Genomic DNA, 26363 nt, shown 5'->3' on the forward strand with positions numbered 1-26363 from the left:
AGGCAGAATGCGCTGGTCCCAGAGGAACTAGTAGTTGTTGGTGACTCTATTGTCAGGGAAACGGGGAACATGCTTTGTAAAAAGGATAGGTGGAATAGGACCAGGGTATGTCTGCCAGGGGCAAAGGTTGATGACGTTGTAGAGCGGATATCATCTTTTAAGGGCACAAAAGGTGATATAGTTGTACACGTTGGCACTAATGATATTAAGAGTAGGAGACCGGCGGAATTACTTAGCAAGTACAGGTCACTGTTGAAAAAAAGCCGTGAATTAGGGTTGAACTTGAAAGTGTCTGCAATTCTGCCCAGACACGATAGGAGGGAGTATATGATGAGAGCCTTGTCGATCAATTCGGCCCTGGAGGGATTGTGCAAGGCTCAAGGGGTAGAATTTTTTTCAGCCTGGACTGTACTTGTTAACAGGAGAGATTGCTTCTACAGGGATGGGATACACTTAAATAGAAAGGGTGCAAGAATTTTTGCTGATGCTGTCGAGGCAGTGTTAGGTGGGTCGGAAAACTGCTAGTTGGGGGGGATACAAGGACTAATAGATTAACAGTAGCCACTGGCAGAGGTGGAAGTGATTCTTGCACTGCTTCTATTCAAATGAGCAGAAGTCTGAAAAACAAGATGCAGGATATTTCAGAGACTGCTGGTAGTCATTGCGTTACAAGTAAACACATGGGTTGTGTTAGGGTAGCTAAGAATAGAAACAGGTGCATGTATACCTGCGTGTACACCAATGCTAGGAGTTTGGTAAATAAATTTGATGAATTTGAGGTATTGCTCAAAACATCAAAGGCAGATATTGTTGGGATATCAGAGACGTGGTGTCACACAGATATAAGTAATGCGGAACTGGAATTTGGGGAATACAATGTATATAGAAAGGATAGACAGGACAGGAGGGGAGGAGGGGTTATGCTATTAATTAAGAAACACATAAAGTCAAAGGAAGTGAAGCCAGTTGACATCGCTGGACAGGGCAGTGTCGAGTCAGTTTGGTGTGACATAAGCATAGGGAAATCAAAATTGAGAGTAGGAGTGTGCTATAGGCCTAATGACTCTGATGAGTATAATAAGGAACTGTACAGGGAAATAGAGTGGGCCAGTAAATCAGAGAGTCTTATAATGGGGGATTTTAATTTCCCAGATATTGACTGGAATTTGTGGGTTGGTCACTCGCACACTAGCAAGGCTTTTGTGGATTTATTGGATGATTGTTTTCTACATCAGCATGTTCGTGAGGCAACAAGAGGGAGCAATACTCTTGATCTGATTATCACTAGTGATTCTTCATGCATTAAGAACCTGCAGATAAATGAACCACTAGGTGGCAGTGATCACAGTGTGTTGAAGTGGGATTTACTCAAGGAGGTAACTACCATCAGAGGTAAAGGGAAGGGTTTTTGTTTTCGTAAAGGCGACTATGATGGTCTGAGACAGTATTTAAATTCTATACAGTGGGACCAACTGATGATGTTACCAACAGCAAACTCAAAATGGGAAGCATTCAAGGAACTAATCTTGGTGGCTACCAGGCTTTACATACCAACTAAGAAATATTGTTCAAGGTTTAGGCCTAAATGGTTGTCAGATGAACTAATGAGACATGTGGCAGAGAAGAAAAATGCATGGGATACATACAAATTAATGGGTGACATGGAAGCCTATGATAGATATAAGTTGGTCTGTAACCAAGTCACAAAGGAGATTAGGCAGGCAAAGGCAGACTACGAAAAATCCTTGGCAAAGGATGCAAAGAAAAACAGAAAGGAGTTCTTTACATACTTGAACTCGAGAAGGAAAGGGATGAATCAGATTGGTCCACTGGATATTGATGGTTCAACAGTTGAGGATCCTGCTCAGGTGGCTAACAATCTAAACGAGTATTTTGCATCTACATTCACGCATGAGGAGTTATTCAGGAAGGAGAATGATGTAGGTAAAGTAAACATTGGCAGTGAGCTGGATGATTTTGTAATAACTGAGAGGAAAGTGGAGGAGAGATTGTTGAGGATAAACATAAAAAAGGCACCTGGGGTGGATGGGATCTATCCAGTTATATTAAAGGAGGCAGCAAAGGAAGTATGCAAACCCCTAGCCATAATTATGAGAGCTTCTTTGGACTCAGGGGAGGTACCCATAGACTGGAGATGTGCAAATGTAACCCCAATTCACAAAGGAGGATCAAAGGCTGACACAAGTAATTATAGACCTGTTAGTTTAACTTCTGTTCCAGGTAAATTAATGGAGGCACTGGTTAAAGAAGCACTGCAGGATCATCTAGACAAGAATTCCGTTATAGCTCAGACGCAGCATGGTTTTGTTAAGGGCAGGTCTTGCCTGACCAATTTGATTGGATACTATGATGTAGTCACAAAAGAACTGGATGCAGGGAATAACTTTGATATTATATATTTGGATCTTAGAAAGGCTTTTGATACTGTTGCACATGGAAGACTGCTGCACAAATTGGAGCAGTGTGGCATTGGAGGCAAATTGCTGCTATGGATAAGGGGATGGTTGAGTGGCAGAAGACAGAGAGTGGTAATCAATGGACACTGCTCAACGTGGACTAATGTTATTAGTGGAGTTCCTCAAGGTTCAGTGTTGGGTCCATTGTTGTTTTCGGTGTTTATGAATGATATTGATGATGGGATATCAAGTTTAATGTCTAAGTTTGCAGATGATACAAAGGTTGGCAGGGTCGTTAAGGACACTACTGACGCTATGCTGCTGCAACAGGATCTGGAAAGGTTGAACAGATGGGCTGAGAGGTGGCAAATGAAGTTTAACATTGACAAATGTAAAGTACTACATATGGGTAACAGTAACCCCAGAGCAATGTATCAACTCTGCGGTACTACACTGACAGTAGTGGAGAATGAAAAGGACCTGGGGGTAATTGTGCAGGCAGATATGAAGTTCTCTGAGCAGTGCAGACGAGCTGCAAGAGTAGCTCATGGTGTCTTGTCAATGATATACAGGAATTTTTCTAGCAGGGATAAGGAGGTGATTATTCCCTTGTATAAGGCAATGGTTAGGCCACATCTTGAGTACTGTATACAGGTCTGGAGGCCTCATTTCAAGAAGGATGTAGAGCTGCTGGAACGGGTACAGAGAAGGGCAACAAGATTAGTAAATGGAACAAAGGGTTGCTCTTACGAAGAAAGGCTTAAGTTTTGCAAATTACAGAGTCTGGAGACTAGGCACCGGCGAGGTGATCTGATAGAGGTGTATAAGGCTTTGAATGGTTTGAGCATGCTCAATGCCAATGGGATTCTTCATCTTTCTCAGAATAATCACCTCAGAGGGCATAAATTCAAATTGAGGAAGGACGGATGTCGGATAGATGTGCGAAAATTTGCCTTTGGCCAGCGGGTGGTTGGTTGGTGGAACCGACTTCCATCACTTGTTGTTGAAGTTGATAGCCTAAACAAATTTAAAGCTCAACTGGACAGGTATTTCGAACGAACGGAGGGGTGAAATGGGAGAGGGTTTTTTTTTTTTTGGCTGATGCTGAATAAGCTTGCTTTCTTGCATCATATGCCTCTACTAATGCTAATGCTAAGATTTGTGCCCATAGATGAGACATGGGGCCATTTTTGGCCAGAGACAAAGCTGCAGTCCAAACAGTGGAGACAAAGGAGCAGTCCAAACAGTAGAAACACAGCTCTTCTATCCCATGAAAGAAAGCCAAGTTGATTCCTTCTTGTTCTGCTTAATCCACTAACAACACTCCACCAGCATCCCAAAAAAACTGATGTGAGATGATTGCATTGGTTTTTGGGGATGCTGGTGGAATGCTGGGTAATAGTGGATTAAGCAAACACCCTGTGAGGCATTTTTTGTGAAACATCAAAGACAAAAACTGAAACTCAGCAAAGGAGTGTTTTTCCACCAGGAAAACAGAAGTCTGTTATTGCCATGGCTGCACTGCACGAGTGCAGTTTGAAATCTTGGACCATACCCTATATTCACAAGATCTAGCATCATGGGAATTTCACCTATTTCCTATTGACAGTGATATCACTGCTGCAGTGGATGCATTTCTGAAGGCCCAAGAGAAAACTTTCCTTACAGCTGGAATCAATGCACTGTAATGACTATGTTGAAAAGTAACGTGTTATAGAATCCTCAAATAAACTTTTCACATTCGGGCAGCAAAGTTTTCAAATGCCCCTCATATAATTAATTAAAATCACAAGTTGTATATGATATGTATACGTATGGTAAATTTATAGCATATGTACTTTTATGGCATACATGATAAATTCTGATATATATCTTACACTGGATGTTGCACAGGGTGAAGAGGAGGCAAATTGCTACGTCCAGAGAGCCATGATTTTACTGCAGCATCTATTTCTTCTTCTGTTACACTTCTATCTGGTTTAATCTAATTAGGAAGGGAAGGATAAACAAAAAATAAATAACACACACACATACTTCTCAACATAGTGAACACAAGATGTCTGCAATCCAGGAACAGATTTAAAAGTGTACTGAAAAATAGCAGAAATATTACAAACAAGCAGAATTAGTGCTTGTTTGTGATATTTCTGCTATTTCCTATATACTAATTCTGATTTTACTGCAGCATCTATTTCTTCTTCTGTCTGGTTTAATCTAATTAGGAAGGGGAGAAAAAATAAAAAATAAATAACACACACACGCACACACTTCCCAACATAGTGAACACAAGACGTGTGCAAAGCAGGAACAGATTTTAAAGTGAATAGGAAATGGCAGAAATATCACAAACAAGCAGAATTAGTCACGTCAAGGTGCTTACAATATTTCAAACTGCCAGATGCCATATCAGAAATTTGTTACTACATGTAATGGCCACACATTTCAATCTCATAAAGTCAACTGATCTAGTGAAAGGAAGAATGAGGGCACTGTAAGTGTGCATAAATGGTCAAACAGGCCAAAAAATTAACAGATAAGAATCTGTCATTCCTGAAGAAAGTAGCAAAAGCAGAGAGGGAGAAAGAGAGATCCTGGTATATTGCTGGAACTATGAATATCCATGGGAATGTCTGTAAGTGCATCCAGTCTATAGCATGCTGCACAGCTTGGGTTTTTATGGCAGAGCTATTGCTCACAAGCCCAACATCACAACAATAAAATACCATCCATTGTTTGCAGTGGTGGCTAACACATTATGAACAGCATAAACAAGTGTTAAGGAACAAAAAGTTGCATTACAGACTTCAGATCAGGTAATTAAGTGGAATCAATGTGCTGCAGCATTGCCTGGGTGAATGCCTGAAAAACATATCATCTACCACCACAGTGTACCCACAATGAAATTCTGAGGAAAGAGGATATGGTGTGGGTATGTTTTTCATAGTTCAACCCCTTACTACCATCAATACTAATTCATATGCTGATATCTTTTACAATTCCATGGTACCCACTCACTGGAAATTCTAGAGATGTGGGCCCTCCAACATGATAATATATCCATCCCATACAGGGAGCATGCAAAAACCTGGTATGGGGATAATGAAGTCCAACAACTTGCTTGTCTGGCCAAGAGTCTAATTTGATCAGATATAACATGAATTGGGATGAATTGGAACTCTGAATTAGGGGATGGCCAATATGCATCTCCTCTGCAGGTGAAGTGGCAAATGCACTGGTGGAGGAATAGACACAAATATGTGCTGTCTGTAACAAGAAATCAATTCATCACTGCTACAATATATTGATATTATCACTGGGACCAGAGTAGGCCTAAAGCTAAAAACACAAGTTTTAAGGTTTTAGATTTTGTTTTCCAAATGTGATAGTGTCTGAACTTGAATTAGTATAGTGTATAGTGGACCCCCACTTTATGATTGGTTCACTGTATGATCAAATCACTTTATGATGGACCCTCCATAATAAAATACCATTCATCATACAATATGTGGTAAGCACTGGTCATTTGATCACATTTGCAAATTGAATTTTAATCCTATTAAATGGGAATTCTAATAAGCGAAAATAAGAGGAATATTATCCACATGCTATAAAGCACAAATTTACATTTTTTGCCTTGCTAAATAACAAAATTAAATATGTGAAAATCAAAAGAAATATTTTCCACAAGTTAGCAAAATAAAAATAAATTTCTGCTTACATGCTTAGCTTAATTAATACTGTAATATGTACATAATAACTAATTGATATTTCTGTTCACTGACATTTTTTTTTTTTTTTTTTTGTTATAAAATTTAAAACAGATAGTATGAATCAGAGCTGTAATACTCAATATGTTCTACGTTGATAATGATATTAGTAAATTAATAAGAGGAGTTTACCTCAATATAGTACGTGGAACACTTCCGTATGATACCCTCCAGAAATTAAAACGGAAAAAACGAAAAAATCGACAACTTACCGGTACATTAAAGTAAAAAATAAATAATTAAAGTAAAATTATAAATAATTAAATAATCAATTTAACACAATTCAAAATCAATTCAAAACAATTAAAATTCAAATTAACGCAATTAAAAGAATCTAACGAAAATATTCAAAACGATTTTCCTTCCTGAAGCTGACAAAGCTTTTCGACCGGCTGTCGTGATCACAGGAATGAAAATTACCGAATCAGGCTAAACCTGCAACTTAAATAGTGATTATGTGTCTTCGCGCATGCGCGTAAAGGTCCACGCATCGGAGATCAAATATGGCCGCCGAACATTAACAGAATTCTCGTGTAATTTAATTTCAACGGTTTCTGCAATTAATAGTCGCGTATAATTACGTTGAACGTTAAGTATTTTGGCCTCGTTAAATAAAAAAGTATGTTTTTCGTTAATGGCATGAAAGGCTAATTCTGACGCTGCTGAACGAGAAGCACGAACTGAGGCTTCGTGTTGATTTACACGGATATTAAGAGAAAACCGCGTCGAACCCTGATAAGACGAGTCGCAATCACCGCAAGAAATGTTGTATACCAGATCATTAATTTGTGTTACGAACGCCGAAAGAACCGAGCGATTGTTCAGTATAGTGTGTAACTTCCGTATAGGCCTAGCTATAATTTTAAATTCGGTATCTTTAAAGAATCTGTTAAGCTGTTTGTGCCACTGTTCAACATATGGGACAGAAATAAAGTATTTTTTGATATTACTATTGTTGATTGGTGCAGTATTTTGTATCCTATCCTTAGCTTGTACCCTAATTCGATTTATTGTGTTAATGGGATAACCCCTGTTCAAGAATCTGCTAGTTAATATTTGTATTTCTGAGTCTAAAGCAGAATCCGTCGTTGAATATTTATAGGCATTTAGAAATTGATTAAAGATAATCGATCTTTTGTAGGTGAACGGGTGGTAGCTATTATAATGTAGAAGCATACCGGTGTTTGTGGGTTTTCGATAGATGCTAAATTGTATTTTGTTCGAGTCCCGGGTAAGCGTGAAATTTAGAAAGTTTAATGACTTAGTATCCGTATCTTCCCTTTCCAATGTAAATTTGAGTCTAGAATGAATATTATTAAACGAATGTAAAATGTCTTGGATAGTACTACTATCGGTAATAACTAGAACATCGTCTAAATACCTCCCATAGTATGTGATACGGGGACGAAAAGGTGTCAAATGTATCTGTTCAATCGTTGAGAGATAGATCTCTGACATTAAGCCACTCAGGCTCAAACCCATTGGTAATCCAAAAATTTGTTTGTACACCTTGTCTCGAAAGGTGATGTAGTTAGCCTCGACTAATAGTTTAATCAAGTGAAAAATCTCCTTTATAGGCAGCTTCGTATAATTAATCGGTGTCGAGTTTTTATTTAACATATCCCAAATAATATCTAATGTGTATTCAACGTTTACATTCGTATATAATGAGGTAACATCTAATGAGAATAAATTGTCATTGTCGCCGAGTCTACAGTCTTTAAGATTATTAAATAATGTATCGTAATTCTTAATCCCAAATTGTATAACCTGTCTAAAAGGTTTTATAATGTTATATACATGTGTGGCTAAGGCTGAAAATGCCGAGTTCCTGTAGGAAACAATAGGTCGAATAGGAAACCCAGTCTTGTGTAATTTTACCTGACCAAAAAGTGCAGGAATATTGTATGTTCTGGACTTCAATTCCTTCAACTGAACCATAGTAATGTAGTCGTTTTTACGATATGTGGTTAACGTTTTATTGTATTGATTTACCAAATTGGTAAACAGTGTCGGGTCCACTTCACAATAAGTGGAGGTATCAGATACAACTGAATCTAACTTATTAATATAATCATGTTTATCTAGTATTACCACTGTATCTCCTTTATCTGCCCTCTGTATAATAATGTCCTTATTTTCTCGAAGTTCTCGTAAAGCTGAACTGTCATGTGTATTCAATTTAGGAAGTCGCGTTTCTTTTATGTTATTCACTACTTGGTTAACTTGTTGAATAAATACATCTTTTTGTGGAACACTACGAAGTCCAAATTCAATATCAATTACGCATTGTTTTTTTGGCAGCTTTCGAGGTGGTAAATTATAATTTAATCCTTTGGATAAAAGTGAAATCTGGTCCTGCGATAGTGTACACGAGGAAAGATTTGTAACCTGTTGATATGTCGGTTCGTTGGATACTGGGTGAGGGGGTGTTCGTGAACTAGCCGACATATTCTGTGGTAGAGCGTTATGTGTCTGTGGGGGGGATGTCACCCAACTCGTGTGAACTTGGTCGCAAGCTCGCGACAATGTGTTAGAATTCGCATGAACGTGTCTTGAACTATTCCATGTTTGCAACTTATTAACGTGTCTGTTTTTTATTTCTGAGGCTTGTGCTTCCCGTCGCAAATCTATGTCGGCTAGTTCACGAACAGAATATGTCGGCTAGTTCACGAACACCCCCTCACCCAGTATCCAACGAACCGACATATCAACAGGTTACAAATCTTTCCTCGTGTACACTATTGCAGGACCAGATTTCACTTTTATCCAAAGGATTAAATTATAATTTACCACCTCGAAAGCTGCCAAAAAAACAATGCGTAATTGATATTGAATTTGGACTTCGTAGTGTTCCACAAAAAGATGTATTTATTCAACAAGTTAACCAAGTAGTGAATAACATAAAAGAAACGCGACTTCCTAAATTGAATACACATGACAGTTCAGCTTTACGAGAACTTCGAGAAAATAAGGACATTATTATACAGAGGGCAGATAAAGGAGATACAGTGGTAATACTAGATAAACATGATTATATTAATAAGTTAGATTCAGTTGTATCTGATACCTCCACTTATTGTGAAGTGGACCCGACACTGTTTACCAATTTGGTAAATCAATACAATAAAACGTTAACCACATATCGTAAAAACGACTACATTACTATGGTTCAGTTGAAGGAATTGAAGTCCAGAACATACAATATTCCTGCACTTTTTGGTCAGGTAAAATTACACAAGACTGGGTTTCCTATTCGACCTATTGTTTCCTACAGGAACTCGGCATTTTCAGCCTTAGCCACACATGTATATAACATTATAAAACCTTTTAGACAGGTTATACAATTTGGGATTAAGAATTACGATACATTATTTAATAATCTTAAAGACTGTAGACTCGGCGACAATGACAATTTATTCTCATTAGATGTTACCTCATTATATACGAATGTAAACGTTGAATACACATTAGATATTATTTGGGATATGTTAAATAAAAACTCGACACCGATTAATTATACGAAGCTGCCTATAAAGGAGATTTTTCACTTGATTAAACTATTAGTCGAGGCTAACTACATCACCTTTCGAGACAAGGTGTACAAACAAATTTTTGGATTACCAATGGGTTTGAGCCTGAGTGGCTTAATGTCAGAGATCTATCTCTCAACGATTGAACAGATACATTTGACACCTTTTCGTCCCCGTATCACATACTATGGGAGGTATTTAGACGATGTTCTAGTTATTACCGATAGTAGTACTATCCAAGACATTTTACATTCGTTTAATAATATTCATTCTAGACTCAAATTTACATTGGAAAGGGAAGATACGGATACTAAGTCATTAAACTTTCTAAATTTCACGCTTACCCGGGACTCGAACAAAATACAATTTAGCATCTATCGAAAACCCACAAACACCGGTATGCTTCTACATTATAATAGCTACCACCCGTTCACCTACAAAAGATCGATTATCTTTAATCAATTTCTAAATGCCTATAAATATTCAACGACGGATTCTGCTTTAGACTCAGAAATACAAATATTAACTAGCAGATTCTTGAACAGGGGTTATCCCATTAACACAATAAATCGAATTAGGGTACAAGCTAAGGATAGGATACAAAATACTGCACCAATCAACAATAGTAATATCAAAAAATACTTTATTTCTGTCCCATATGTTGAACAGTGGCACAAACAGCTTAACAGATTCTTTAAAGATACCGAATTTAAAATTATAGCTAGGCCTATACGGAAGTTACACACTATACTGAACAATCGCTCGGTTCTTTCGGCGTTCGTAACACAAATTAATGATCTGGTATACAACATTTCTTGCGGTGATTGCGACTCGTCTTATCAGGGTTCGACGCGGTTTTCTCTTAATATCCGTGTAAATCAACACGAAGCCTCAGTTCGTGCTTCTCGTTCAGCAGCATCAGAATTAGCCTTTCATGCCATTAACGAAAAACATACTTTTTTATTTAACGAGGCCAAAATACTTAACGTTCAACGTAATTATACGCGACTATTAATTGCAGAAACCGTTGAAATTAAATTACACGAGAATTCTGTTAATGTTCGGCGGCCATATTTGATCTCCGATGTGTGGACCTTTACGCGCATGCGCGAAGACACATAATCACTATTTAAGTTGCAGGTTTAGCCTGATTCGGTAATTTTCATTCCTGTGATCACGACAGCCGGTCGAAAAGCTTTGTCAGCTTCAGGAAGGAAAATCGTTTTGAATATTTTCGTTAGATTCTTTTAATTGCGTTAATTTGAATTTTAATTGTTTTGAATTGATTTTGAATTGTGTTAAATTGATTATTTAATTATTTATAATTTTACTTTAATTATTTATTTTTTACTTTAATGTACCGGTAAGTTGTCGATTTTTTCGTTTTTTCCGTTTTAATTTCTGGAGGGTATCATACGGAAGTGTTCCACGTACTATATTGAGGTAAACTCCTCTTATTAATTTACTAATAAAATTTAAAACAGTAAAGAACACGGCACGCACAAACTGCAACTAGCATGATACACGCAAGGAGATATGGAGTAACAAGTTTATGAAGCTTAAAAAATAGAAATGAAGAGAATATTCTGAAAATTTAACATGGAAGGGGAAACACATTTCACCATAATAACATAAAAACTCATAGAATTCCAGCTACTGGTATTACCAAAAATGCAATAAGATCGAGTTTACTATCCATTTATATTAGATTGTACTAATAGAAAAGCCCAATAAACTGGAAACCGCAAAATTGTTTTTACTGTTTTAATGGTAGTGATCTCCAGAAATGTGCTTTAGAAAAATATCACAAAGGCATTTAAAACTGATTCCTATAACCGAACATATGATAACGATGAAAGTGTAGTGCATTTTAATAATTTCAATTGGTTTTTGAATTTTGATTTTATAAAGCAGCTGATTCTACTAACCAGTGATCATGGTAACAAGCACATCCTTATTGCTTTATGATGGGCTTATGATTGTCTCCACCACCGAACCACGTGGACCTTCCTCTCAGCCAAGAGCGGCGTTTATAAACGTGTTGGCTGCATGTTTTGTTTTTGCATCTTTAGTTGAAGTGATTTTTTGTGTTGTGTGCTTTAATGAATATATTAGTTTTAATCAATTTTTTTAATCAATATGTACAATTTCCATTATAAAAAATCACCTTTTAGAGAGATAAATAGCTTAGTTATATAGCGACTTCTGAGGTGTTGGAACGAATTACCAAAAAACAATGTGTTATTGGGTTCACATTACGATATTTTTATGATACGATGGTGTGTCTGGAACTGATTAATATCATAAAGCGGGGGTCCACTGTATATACACAGGAAGTGTTCTCTTCACATGCAAACTATATATTTATGACTTATTTAATTTATACGAATACTCAAGGGCAGTGTTTCTCAACTTTTTCGTTATTGTGGCACACTTTTAAAGATGTTAAATTTTGCGGCACACTTCAATCGCTATTATACTCATACATATTATATGTAGATATATATAATACGTATTTGTAATATATATATAATACATATTTGTAATATGTATTATATATATATATATATTACAAATTATATATATATAATTTGTATTTTTATTATAAAAAATAATTAATATATATATTATTTATAAAGAGAATATGTAAAAAATTAACAAATATATAAAAACATACAAATATACAATTATAACATTTTAATCAGTGAGACGGTTAGGTTTGATGGGAGGCACAGTTTTTTTAATATGAGAGTTTATTGTGGATAGGCTTATTCTCAGCCCCTCTTCTACCAACTTTAGTCTCTCTCTCTTTTTTTGTTTAATCTCGTTTAAAGCGGAAAACTCTGTTTCGTACAAGTAGGAAGTGGAAAATGGCAATAAAATTCTAATTGCCTTTTCGGAAACTCGTGGATATTCATTTTGATTCAAAATTTGCTACTATTAATGTTATTAAAATGAATTTCCGGTGACTGGTCACTACGGATCTCAGTCAATTCTTCTTCCTTTTGCAGATTAAGTTTTAATGTCAGAAGGTTTCTTGTTGCAAATAGGTCTCTACCCACAAATATTTTTGGTATCAAGGGATGGAAAGTAATGCTCAATTATTGTCTTTAACAGCTCTAATGTTTTTCTTATTACATTAATTATTTTAGTATAATTCATTTTGGCAGTCAAAGGAAACATAACAGCAGACTCTCGATTTACCAGGATCAGATTAACCGTGACACTTCAAAACTCCAAATTAAAAAAAAAAAAAAAAAAAATCATAAAATTGAAGTAATAACTAGAATGGGTATAACAGATGTTTTGCAAGTCATAAATAAGCAACAAGAAGCGGCATTATAAGTTGCCATTGGGAGATTAATGTACCCATTACCTTGCAACCCCCACTGTCTTCACATCTACCACTCAAAAAAAAAAAAAAAAAAAAAAAAAAAAACCAAATGTTTAGTTTCTTTTAGTGCATTGTGTCGATTGTTGTGTTTTCATTGCACTGCAAAAAGATAAATTTTGTTTCTTTATTCATGTCAGGGATGTCAATTTTTTTTAGTAAATATTTTTTTTTGTTTAGAAATCGCAAAAATGGGTTAATGCAAAAGAGTTGTGCTTTCAGTTAAACAAAAACTTGAAATTATTCAAAAGTTTGAAAATGGTGCATCAGTTAAATCTTTAATGAATCCTTATAATGTTGGTGACCAAAACCATATGTAACATCATAAAAAATATAGGGAAGCTATTAGATTTAAAATTGACATTGCAAAAAATAAAGGGAAACATTGAATCGGTCATGCGAGTAGTGCGTGGTAAGTTTTTTCGTTTTTTATCTATCGCCATATTTTTTATGTAGGTTCTGAACATTTTTCGATACAGTAAGTCCCCAACTTATGCACTACAAATTCACATAAATTATTTTTCGATTTTTTTTTTTTTTTTAGGATTGTAAAATTTAAAACAAAAAAATAAAATAAGCAATCAATAACGACAATCATGGCACGCACAAATTGCACAAGTGAGATATGAACATTTTTCGATACAGTAAGTCCCCAACTTATGCACTACAAATTCACATAAATTATTTTTCGATTTTTTTTTTTTTTTAGGATTGTAAAATTTAAAACAAAAAAATAAAATAAGCAATCAATAACGACAATCATGGCACGCACAAATTGCACAAGTGAGATATGGAGTAACAAGCAAAAAAATAGGAAAGAGATGATTGTTACAATTTATTTATGGTTTTTTTTATAAGGCTGAAGATTTCAGCGAAGCAGACACACATTTCACCATAATAACGTAAAAACCCAAGAATTCCAGCTATCGATATTTTCACAAATGCAATAAGATCGAATTTACAACCCGTTTATAATTAGATGCACCAACAGAAAAGCCCAATAACATGGAAAGTGCAAATTGTTTTTATTGTTTTATGGTAGTGACCTCCAGAAATGTGCTTTAGTAAAATGGAAGCTCACGTGGTATGATAATAGTGAGTTTTTGCCTTAACCCTGTGAAATTCTTTACAGAAAATTTCATTTTGACCGTTATCATGGTGCTGACTAAGAGAATAAGTGATATCCATACTAGTAAATCTACCAAGAAAAGGAAAGCAATCGATTTGGATCAGAAAATTAAACTAATAAGAATGTGTGAAAATGGTCAAATGTTAACAACTATCGTGCTGAATTCAGATTTGCCAATAATAAATATATAAGCACAATACATTATTAGTCATTCCTGAGCTACGTAAAACTCGACGAAGTAAGAAGTCCAGGAATGTATCTCGGGGACTTGTGGATTTTTTTTGGATTAATCGGGAAATCGATTATCCAGGATTTGTTTTTTACCATATATTCAGGAAAATCGAGTCTACTGTACTCAACTTTTCTTTAAAGGTGAACAACTTGTCAGTAGAAATGAGTAAATTTTCCCACGGGCCTTGCATACTGATATTTAATTTCTTAAGCTGCACGAATAAATCTGCTAGAAAAGCTAATTTACAGCACCACACTTCATCACTTAAATAATCACAAAATTCTGATTGCTCCAGTGAAAAAACTATGAGCATTTCCTCATGCAACTTGTACATATGCATGAGTACATTTTCTTTTGATAGCCACCGAACCTCAGTATGCATTATTAAAGAAAAATAATCAGACTCCAGTTCCTTGCATAATTTTCTGAAAATACGTATTTTTTGTGGTCTAGTTTTGATATAACTGACTGTGTTAACTGCTTGATCAAGTATAAGTTTTAAATCAAGTACAATTGTCTTCGCTACTAGAACTTCTGTGTATAAAAAAGGTTGTGTGGATTGATATTTGAATTGTGTCATTTTACTAAGTTTACAAATCCTTTTTGTGCTCCTGTCATCGCAGGAGCCCCATCAGTGCAAATGCCGGCACACGATTTCCATAATATGCCACACTTTTGTAAATAATTATTCATTCATTACTTCAAAATATCTTGGCCAGTTGTTCTTTCAGTGAGTTCTTAACAACAACAACAACAACAAAAAAAAAGAGATGAATAATTGTGTTGTTTTTGATAAACCTGACCAATGCTATTAATTGGGCTTTCCTGCTAATATATGTAGAATTATCTACTTGCAATGCAAACAGTCGCCAAAATTATTAATATTTTGAACAAATTGTCCTTCAATAGCATCGGACATTTCTTTTATATGCCTGCTTTTTTTTTTTTTTTTTATGTAAACCCCAAACATGAGAGGTATTAGAACCTATAGTACTTAGTATCGTGCTTGGGTTCGAGGTTGAGAAGACGAAAGAAGATATTTGTTGACATTGGACTTGAACTTCTGTAGACTGTAATTTTCAGGAAATACGTATGAAGGAAGGTTGTTCGAGAAAACGGCAGTTGAATGAATAAACAAGGAAGATGAAAAGTTGGTTCTGTGAGTTTCGAGTTGGACAGTAAATGGATGTTGGCTGGTGGCGGCATGTGTTCGGACTGTTTTGAAAGAGAGAGCGGGAATTATAGAAGCCAATTCAGAAGAACAGTGCCCATGGAAGTATCTGTAGAAGAGGCATGCAGCAGAAACAGTACATCTACGAGACAGTGAGTGGAGAGACTTTGTTAAAGATGAATCATTAATTAACCTAACTGCCCTCTTCTGAATGGAATCGAGAAGCCTGAGAGAGGTTTTGGGGGCACCACCCCAGATGTGGGAACATTCCATGGCAGGGCGGATTTGCGATTTATACAGAGTGAGCAGCTGTTTGGAAGAAAAGTAACACCGAGAGCGAAAGAGAAAACCAAGTTTTTTAGATGCAGAGGAAGCAATATTTGTAATGTGCTTGTGCCAAGAGAGATTAGAAGTCAGGGTAATCCCCAAAAGAGATATATCATTTTGCCTGGAAATCGGAGTGTCACTAAAGATAAGCATAGGAGCAGAAGAATCATTTTTGCGAGATATAAGACAAGACTGAGTTTTAGAAGGGTTGAAATCAACTAAGTTGTCTTTGCCCCACTGGAGAATTACCTGAAGATCGGCATTTAAGGAATTGGTAGCAGATTTTCGAGAAGTTGAAGCTGATTGAGCAGGACAAGGTTTCTCAAAATGCAAAGTGGAATGCAATGTGCTATCATCGGCAAAACTATGGATAGGATTTACAGTCAATGGAAGAAGGTCATTAATATACAAGAGGAAAAGAGGGGGCATTAGTGGAGAAGTTAGAAGACAGAGAGCCATCTACCATCACCCTCAGTGAGCGATCAGAGAGAAAACTGGATGGAAACATAAGATGGAAGCTTGTTTAGAAGACCTTTATGCCAAACACGATCGAAAGCCTTTGAGATGTCAAGAGCAACTACTTGTGTTTCACCGAACCTTTCCATTGAATTAGTCCATAAATGGGTAACATAAGCCAAAATATCACCAGTGGATCGACGCTGACGGAATCCATACTGGCGATCGTTGAGCAGAAGAAGGTTTCTAGGTAGTTTAAGAGTTGGCGGTTAATTGATTTCTCCATTACTTTAGAAAGAGTAGAAGTAATTGCAATGGGACGATAATTGGATGGGAGGGATTTTTCACCCTTTTTAGGAACTGGCTGGATATGAGCAAATTTCCAAGCAGAAGGAAAAACACCTTTGGAATAAGAAAGTGAAAAAAAGGCGGCAAAGAATAGGAGTAAGTACAGGAGCACAGGTTTTGAGAAATACCATCGGGACCTGGAGCTTTCTTAGCATCAAGATTCGTCAAAATCCTTCTGACATCCTTTTGACAGAAGACCACAGATGGCATTGAATGGAGCGTGTTGGGAATGGTGGGAATTGTTTTACCAAGATCATTAATACATGAGTTGGAAGAAAAATGGGATGCTAGCAGGTCAGCTTTATCCTTGGCTGAAGTGACAACAGAACCATCTGGTTTGGACAGAGGTGGGCAAAAGTTGCGGCCAATAGCTTTGGCAAGAGACCAGAATTCTCGGCTACCATTAGGGCAAGAAGCAAGTTTTCTACTCTTAGCCTATTCAAACTCTAGTTTTGATTGATTAATAACTGCTTTACAATTGTTGCGAGCTTTGGTGTAGGCAGAAAATGAAACTGGAGAATTAGAAACAAGCCAATTACGATATGCAACATCCTTCTCTTGAACAACCTTAGCACATTTATTGGAAAACCAAGGTTTAGATAAAGGATGAGATTTTAAAGTGGAGTGTGAGATAAATGATTCCATTCCTGCAAGAATAATTTCACTGACACGATCTGAGCAAACGTTGATATCAGAAGTTTTGAAACAGTAATCCTACCAAGGAAAAGAAGAAAAGAAGTCTAGCAGGTCATCTCATTTTGCATTCTTGTAATGCCAAACAATAAGAGGTTGGGAATAGCCATGAGTTAAAGGTTCCATTGGAGAAGAGACAATCACCAAGTTGTGATCTGAAGTGCCTAAAGGACCTCTGACTTCGACCGTGTACTTAGAAGGGTTGTTTGTGAGAAAAAAAAAAATCAAGCGTATTGGCTGTATGATTAGGATTGTCCGGTATTCTTGTAGGTAAATGAACAATCTGTGCAAGGTCATTAGTAATTGCAAATGCCTCAGCAGCTGGACCTGATGTGTCGGTGTGACTAGAAAACAGAAGCCAGCTGGAGTTGTGAAAATTAAAATCACCAAGGAAAATTACCTCACTGTTAGGAAAGTTGGACTGGAGAAAGTCAAGTTGCAAAGAGAGGAAGTCAAAGAGCTCCAAGTGATTAATGGAGTTGGGAGAACGGTAGAGACAACAGATGAATTTGACACAATGAGGTAGAGAGATTTTAAGCCAGAGAAGATCAAAGAGAGGAGATTCCAAATTGCCAAGTCTCTGACAGGGAATATCAGAACGGACATATGCACAAGTACCACCTTTGAGGCGAAAGGAATCATAAAGCGAATAATTTGGGCATCTGAGATGAGCAGTAGTTGAATCAACCAATAACTGAGATTCTGTCAGAAAAAGTACATGGGGTTTGGCAGACTGCAAGTGGAAATGGACATCGTTGAGATTATTGTGCTGTTCGAAAGTGGTACTGTCATTATTTTTTTTACAGCTTCCTCTCCCAAAATACTTTTCACAATTACCCGACATGCTGGTAAAATCAGCCTTTCTGCAATCAGGCAAGTTTTTTTTTTTTTCTTACCACCAGTTCGTCTACTCAAAAGGCTTCTTGAGTTTTATCAGATATTTTAGCCATACTATAAAAGTGTAACTTGTTTTCTAGTAGAGGCCTGCAGTCTTTTAAAATATTCCATATTTTTGGAAGATAAATTCTCTTGTTTCATAGAAAAATGATGCTGCAATTTACTCAGTACCACTAACAATCTTGGGTACCAGTATACAAAAATTCCATCACCAAATAATCATCATCATATTTACAACAACGTTTCTTCTTTTTTGATGTTGATGGTTGCTAGTTTTTGTCATTTTCTCCAAGCTCGTTATCAATTTGCCTCTTCTGATTTCCTTTCACTAAAAATTTATCCATCGCTAATAATTTCTAAAAAAATTAAAGTTACTTCTAGAATGTAATAATACAGTTAATTGAAAATACCTGTTCTATACAAATTAACTGAATATGACATTTTAGAGATATACAAACACAAAAAATATAACACAAAAAGTACTTTTAAAACACAAAGGAACTTTCTTACTATGCTGATTACAAGTTGCACTTATAACAACTGCAGGGTGCCTGGGAGAGTCTCTCAAATGATAAGAATGGCTGAATAAAGGTGAGCAGATCTACTAATAGGAATCAAAACGCGACGTCACACTGACTGATTGAAGGGCCTGGAATCGGTGCAGCAAAATAAACAAATTTTTTTTATTTGGATTAATTTTTATTATAAAACTTGGATTCATTAATTTTTTTATTTGCATTTTTCACGGCACACCTGAAGCATACTTACAGCACACTAATGTGCCACTGTTGATATTTGATTTTTAGGAGCATTGGCAACTAAGGCCATATTGCTCCAGGGATATGCGGTGATCATTCGTTGACCCTTCTGCATCCTCCGGTATTTGGTGGTCACGGGCTCAAACCCTGGTCTAATCAAGAAGCGTGTGCTATGCACTGCTGCTCCTGCACACCTGACTACAGAGGCGCCCTAATGTGCCACAGTGCACAGGTTGAGAAACACTGCTCAAGGGTAATTAAAACATATTTAAAAACAATATTAATTACAGTTGTTTAATTAAGTAATTAGATTAATTAGTTAACAAATTATCTAATTAACAAAAATAATTACATTTGTCTAATTTTTCACCATGATCTCTTCAAAGTACTCCCTCTGAGAATTACACGCCAATTCTATCATCACTGGAAGTACATCTGGAACCTTCTGTAATACTGTCAAATATATCCTATGATTTTTACTGACTACACAGGATATTATTAAATTGCTTTCCTTTGTGCTTCAATTTAACTTTTGAATGCAGAAAGCAAGACAATTTTAATATTTTCTTGAGTGAGCGTCTCAAACACTTACTGAGTTTTTCTGTGGAATTTTGAAAAATTTTAAAAATAAAAACTGTGCAGGAACACTTTTAAATATTAATTTGTTCTTATTTTTACTTGTTTGCTCAATATTAGCACAAAATTACTGCCAATTTTTAAATTGCAGTTTTAAAAAAACTGGAAAAAAAATTTTCTAAAAAAAGTTCATGGTTATTAGTAATTTTTTTTTTTTTTTTTTGGTGTAGTATCAATTTCATCAATTTTTGATTGGACAATAATGGCCACAGGTGTGATCTTCTCCTGATTTTTTAAAGCTATTTTCCTGCTGCCATTTCATGCTATCTACTATTAGTTAGAAATGCAAGTAAGAGAGCATACAGAAAGAATGGTAGATTGTCATGGGAGTCTGCTAACGAGGCTAGTGGGAGCCAGACGTGTTAAAAGCCATTAAGTGATTTTCTTATTTATTGATTTGAATTTATTGTTTTTCTAAAACTTTTGATTTAAATTTAGTAGTACAGCATTATTTTGTGATTTTCTGATTAATCTGGTGTATTTATTCTATACTCGGCCTTGTAATTGCATAAAAGTATCGGTAAGGGTATCAAATCTACATGTTACAAGTTGCAGCTCCGCTGAACGAGAAGTTTTTTAGCCATATTTAGCCACTTTATTGACCAATTGTTACGTCAAATTATTTTCTATAAGTAGCTTATAGACCTAGTCAGGATCGTTAGTTTTATTCTGAATTGAGACAGAGAGATTTGGAAGTTAATTAATACTTAAGTGTCAGTAGATTTACCGTTCGTAACTTGCCGCCATTGTTATACGATACAACGTTATATCCTGAACTAGATAGCGTTGGTATAGTATAGTATAGTATATAATATAATATTGTCAATTAATCCGCAAAATCTATTAATTTTTTTAAGCTTCGCTGTAAATTAAATTGTACTTTTAACTAAATACATATAACGACTTAGATTACAAACGTAACATAATTAATTAATACATAACTTGATACGGAAGTTATATAAACAGAACTCATAGATAATACTAGATACTGAAAAAAAATATATATAGGGTTATAACTGTGTTGGAATACAAGTTTAGGGTTATAATTCTGTACTGAAATTGAAATTTTATTGAATTAAATCGAAATCATGACTCTGACCAGAGAAGCAAAGCAAAAGGCTCAAGCTAATGGGAGTGCTGTGGCTCAGAGGAGAACTGAGGGGAGCAGTTGCCCTCTGAATCACAGCCTTTTAAAATGCACTTCTTGCATGATGTTTATGGAGCAATTGGGTATGGGACGTGATAGTGCCATGGGGGATGTCTTTGTGTGTGCGCGATGCAAGGAGTGTAATGAAATCATGCGAGAACTCAGCGTTGTTATGGGCATATATGAGAGCTTGAAGGACAGGGTGGATGTCCTCGAAGGATCTAAATTGAGGGGCCCATCAAGCTCTCAGCTGCCCACATCAACGCCAGAGCTTGCACTTGGTCATCACGCAACACACTGGTAACCCCCAAGGCAGAATGCACTGGTCCCACAGGAACTAGTAGTTGTAGGTGACTCTATTGTCAGAGAAACGGGGAACATGCTTTGTCATAAGGATAGGTGGAACAGGACCAGGGTATGTCTATCAGGGGCAAAGGTTGATGACGTTGTACACGTTGGCACTAATGATATTAAGAGTAGAAGACGGGCAGAATTACTTAACAAATACAGGTCACTGTTGAAAAAAAGCTGTGAATTAGGGTTGAATTTGAAAGCATCTGCAATTCTGCACAGATACTATAGGAGGGAGTATATGATGAGAGCCTTGTTGATCAATTCGGCCCTGGAAAGATTGTGCAAGGCTCAAGGGGTAGAATTTTTTTCAGCATGGTCTGTACTTGTTAACAGGAGAGACTGCTTCTACAGGGATGGAATACACTTAAATAGAAAGGGTGCAAGAATATTTGCTGATGCTATCGAGGCAGTGTTAGGTGGATCAGAAAACTGCTAGCTTGGGGGGATACAAGGACTAACAGATTAACAGTAGCCACTGGCAGAGGTGAAAGTGATTCTTTCTTGCAATGCTTCTATTGTAATGAGCAGAAGCCTGGAAAACAAGATGCAGGATATTTCAGAGACTGCTGGGAGTCATTGTGGTACAAGTAAACACATGGGTTGTGTTAGGGTAGCTAAGAATAGGAACAGGTGCATGCATACTTGCATGTACATCAATGCTAGGAGTTTGGTAAATAAATTTGATGAATTTGAGGTATTGCTCAAAGCATCAAAGGCAGATATTGTTGGGATATCAGAGACGTGGTGTCACACAGATATAAGGGATGCAAAACTGGAATTTGGGGAGTACAACGTCTACAGAAAGGACAGACAGGATAGGAAGGGAGGAGGGGTTATGCTATTAGTTAAGAAACACACAAAATCCAAGGAAATGAAGACACTAATGACAGTACACTGCTGCAACAGGATCTAGAAAAGTTGAACAGATGGGCTGAGAGGTGGCAAATGGAATTTAACATTGACAAATGTAAAGTACTACATATGGAAAACAGCAACCCCAGAGCAATGTATCAACTCTGTGGTACTACACTGACAGTTGTTGTTATTTGGTTTTTAGGAGCATTAGCAACTAAGGCCATATTGCTCCGGGGATATGCTGTGGTCATTCCCTGACCTTTCCGCATCCTCCGTATTTGGTTGTCACGGGCTCAAACCCCGGTCTAATCAAGAAGCGTGTGCTACGCACTGCTGCTCCTGCCCACCTGGCTACAGAGGTGCCACACTGACAGTGGTAGAGAATGAAAAGGACCTGGGGGTAATTGTGCAGGCAGATATGAAGTTCTCTAAGCAGTGCAGATGGGCTGCAAGAGTAGCTCATGGTGTCTTGTCAATGATATACAGGAATTTTTCTAGCAGGGATAAGGAGGTGATTATTCCCTTGTATAAGGCAATGGTCAGGCCACACCTTGAGTACTGTATACAGGTCTGGACTCCTCATTTCAAGAAGGATGTAGAGCTGCTGGAACGAGTACAGAGAAGGGCAACAAGATTAGTAAATGGAACAAAGAGTTGCTCTTACGAAGAAAGGCTTAAGTTTTGCAAATTACAGTGTCTGGAGACTAGGCACCGGCGAGGTGATCTGATAGAGGTGTATAAAGCCTTGAATGGTTTGAGCATGCTCAATGCTGATGGGATTCTTCCTCTTGCTCAGAATAATCACCTGAGAGGGCATAAATTCAAATCGAGGAAAGACAGATGTAGGATAGATGTGCAGAAATTTGCCTTTAGCCAGCGGGTAGTTGGTTGGTGGAACAGACTTCCATCCCTTGTTGTGGAAGTTGATAGCCTAAATAAATTTAAGGCTCAGCTGGACAGATATTTCGAACGAACGGAGGGGTGAAGTGGAAGGTTTTTTTTTTTTGGCTGATGCTGCATAAGCTTGCTTTCTTGCATCATATGCCTCTACTAATACTAATGCTAAATGCTAACTAACCAAAGTCCATTTTGTCAATGTTTAAGATGTCTCCCACATCTTTGTAATACTGCTGATTAACAGTTTTGCCTGAGAGGATGGATTCATGATGTCTCAACCTATAGGAACTGATAAAATTATAAGTGTACTTTTTTATATTTCATTAAACTTGTATGGCCCTCTTTGGATGTTTCAGCTGCAGAGATTACTGATGATGCCATTTTGTTTCAGGATCATACTCATAAATCCAGGTTTCATAGATGGTAATGACTAATACCAAGAAACCTCAGCCACTTTATCCTGTTGTTGAAAGCCACTGTCATTTCCCTTTTATTTATACAATAACAGATGAGAAACAAATTTAGCAGACATTCTCTGCACATACAGATCTGAAAATAAGCATTGATAATTTTCAAATGGAAAGTTGAGTTTTTTTTTGCAAATCAAAAATATGATATGCCTGTTGTGATGAATTAATTCATAAGCCCTTTCAACATTTTAATCTGTTCTGCTTTTAAATCTTTAAACCAGTCTAAATATTTGTACTTTTTATAAAACATCTTCTGCAAAGGCTGTTCATAAATGTTATAAATTTTTGAAAACATTTTAACAAGAAATCTGCATAAGTTTTAAGTAATCTCACATAAACACTTGTTCTTTTGGACTTATCTCAAAAAAATTACAGGACACTTGACTCGAAATTTTTCACACATTTCTATGTGTTCAATCTCATAATGTTAGGATACTGCATTGTATATGGATATTTAATTCATCTTTTTATTTACAAATATTCAACATAAATCAAGTAATAGAAAAAAGTTTTAATATAGATAAGAAAATTAATTATGAAAGATTTCCACAATAGTAAATAGAGAAGCTATTTGCACAGAATTTTAATCACAAAATTAACAAAAAGTAGAGCAGTAGCATTATTTTTTATGGAAGTACATTCTAAGACCAATAAGTTTAATTTGTTTCCTTGTTTGGAATTTCTAATAAATGATCTACTGAAATAATAATAATATGACATACTTCACTTTCAGTTGCATTTGGTGTAGACGCATGTTCTTTAAATTTCTTTGGACTATCCCCACTTGCGAAATTAGTAGTTGAATAATCAGATGGCAAATGTAATGGAAGCTGCCTACACAGCTATTAAAAATAAAACAAATTCTAATCGTTATAAAAATTTATATTCAAAAGTTAGAATAAAAATACTGTTCTATTTTTATATATATGCTATTAATTCAGAAAAAGAATCTAAAAAATTATAAACTAAAATTAATAACTTAAGCTTGTCAAATGTCTTAATGTTAGATGATATCCTCACTTTCTATGGCAAGAAATTCTATCCTTAATGGTTTTTAGAAAAAATAAAATAAAAATTCAAGCAGTCTATCTTGAGTGAGTGTGATAAAATTTTTAAAGAATATCTTTTGTAAGAGTATATGATGCAGGTTTCATGCAGAAGGCATCCCAGAATTATGTTGCTAACATGGCCTCCGTTTTACTGCATATATTCCTCTGCCCTAATAAAGACATTTTCTGCAGCCATGACAATGAACCAATTTCTTCACATATGGTGTTTTTTTATTGTTTCAGTATTTTGTGTCTTATTTACAAACAGCTTATCTTTCAAATAATCTCGAAGGAAAAAATCTGGGGCACTTACACTGGGCAACCTTGCTGACCAATTAATGTCACCAAAACAAAAAACAAGGAATTCAGGAAATAATTCGCACAAAACCATCACTACTTGACCTGTGTGATTTTCAAAAAATTTATGGGCCAATGATGATGTTGACTGTTAGTGTCACACCAACTAGTTACTTTTAAAAGGCGGAGAGATATAGTGTGGCTTCCCGTGACCCACCACATTCAAAAATTTTCCTTGTTGAGGTCCCACCACATAGTCATCTGACCATTTGGTGGAACCTTGTTCAATGCTTTCACAAACTGCTTAACCTTAGTTGTACTTTGGCTGTTCAAGAATACTCACCCAGACTACAGCACATTTACCAGACCCTCTACTGAACATTTGGTGATGTGCTATCAAATTTCTTGAATCAGAAAGAGGAATGAATATAGAAGTTTTAGATTAAATCTAAAACTTCTAAAAAATTTTAAAATTCTAATAAAAAAATTCTAAATAATAAAATTCTAAAAATTTTCTAAATTCAGATTTAAAATTTTGACAATGCAATAGCTATCTGTAAAACAGAATTCCACAACAGCCAAGCTTTGTTGTACAGCCAAGAATTCCATTTTCAATAATTAAAAGTACTTCATCCCTGGTGGGTGAAAAAATTGTCAAAATGAGAAAAGTTATAGTAAAATAAAATCCCTCCAAAACTTTTAGGACAACATATAGTTATCCAAGTCAATTGCAATTTAATTACAAACTACTTTGAAATGCTGTGAGGCAATATCATACTTATCTATGATTGTCAAGTACGGGTCAGAGTAAGTAACTAATTCGAGTCAACCGAACTTACAAATTTAGGGCACTGAATTTCTGGTAAAGTTACAAAGCCCTCTATTATAATCGGTTACTAGGCTTTTCCAATAATTTCTATATCAGTTCAGCAAACCAAACTGTTATATACACAATAAAGTAAAAACTAACTTGTAGAAAACTAGTTCGAGGTACAGAATCAAATATAAAGAAAATGGGATGAGCCAAAGTGGGACTCTTTTTATGAGTGTGTCTAACAGTTCAGTTTGATGAACTGACATGGAAATTAATAATTAAAAGTTTTCAGCTTTACACCTTTTGGCCTAAAACAGTTCTCACAGGGGGAACCTGAAATGCAGCCTGAAAAAGTTCAGAAATTTGTACCGGGCTTCCGTATACATTTCAAAGTCCTCTTCCATTTCAATGTAACGAAGAGGACTTTGAAACTTTGCCAAAAATTCAATAAAGTAAATTTATTTATCATATAGACATGAAACTATATATATATATATACACACACAGTATTTCATTAATTTCAAAACTTTTTAAGCTCCACATAATAGCCTTTAGTAATTACATTAAACATTGTAGCCTTCTATTTACGGATTCAAGCTGTATTAAGATGCCTGTCCAAGACAAGAGAACCATATTCGAGGGTAGGAGATACTTTCATACGATAGCAATTACACTTAAACAATGAAATAATGCAGATGTTGGAGGATAGGAATAACTACATTTTA

The 26363-nt window shown here is 36.0% G+C and overlaps 1 protein-coding gene across 2 annotated transcripts in view; it reads right to left on the reverse strand.

The window, feature by feature from the left end:
• MetRS (methionyl-tRNA synthetase 1) overlaps positions 1–26363 on the reverse strand; it is a 162697-nt gene that overhangs the window by 87671 nt on the left and 48663 nt on the right. For both annotated transcript variants that reach the window (XM_090381706.1, XM_090381705.1), the window contains exons 7-8: positions 24201–24320; positions 4295–4401 (exon numbers count right to left, since the gene is read on the reverse strand). In XM_090381706.1, coding sequence (XP_090237832.1) covers positions 4295–4401; positions 24201–24320 — 227 coding nt within the window. The remainder of the gene's footprint in view (positions 1–4294; positions 4402–24200; positions 24321–26363) is intronic.

The sequence above is a fragment of the Mastigoproctus giganteus genome, chromosome 9 (genome assembly GCF_048544385.1).
Source record: "Mastigoproctus giganteus isolate SK-2022 chromosome 9, ASM4854438v1, whole genome shotgun sequence".
Lineage (NCBI taxonomy): Eukaryota > Metazoa > Arthropoda > Arachnida > Uropygi > Thelyphonidae > Mastigoproctus > Mastigoproctus giganteus.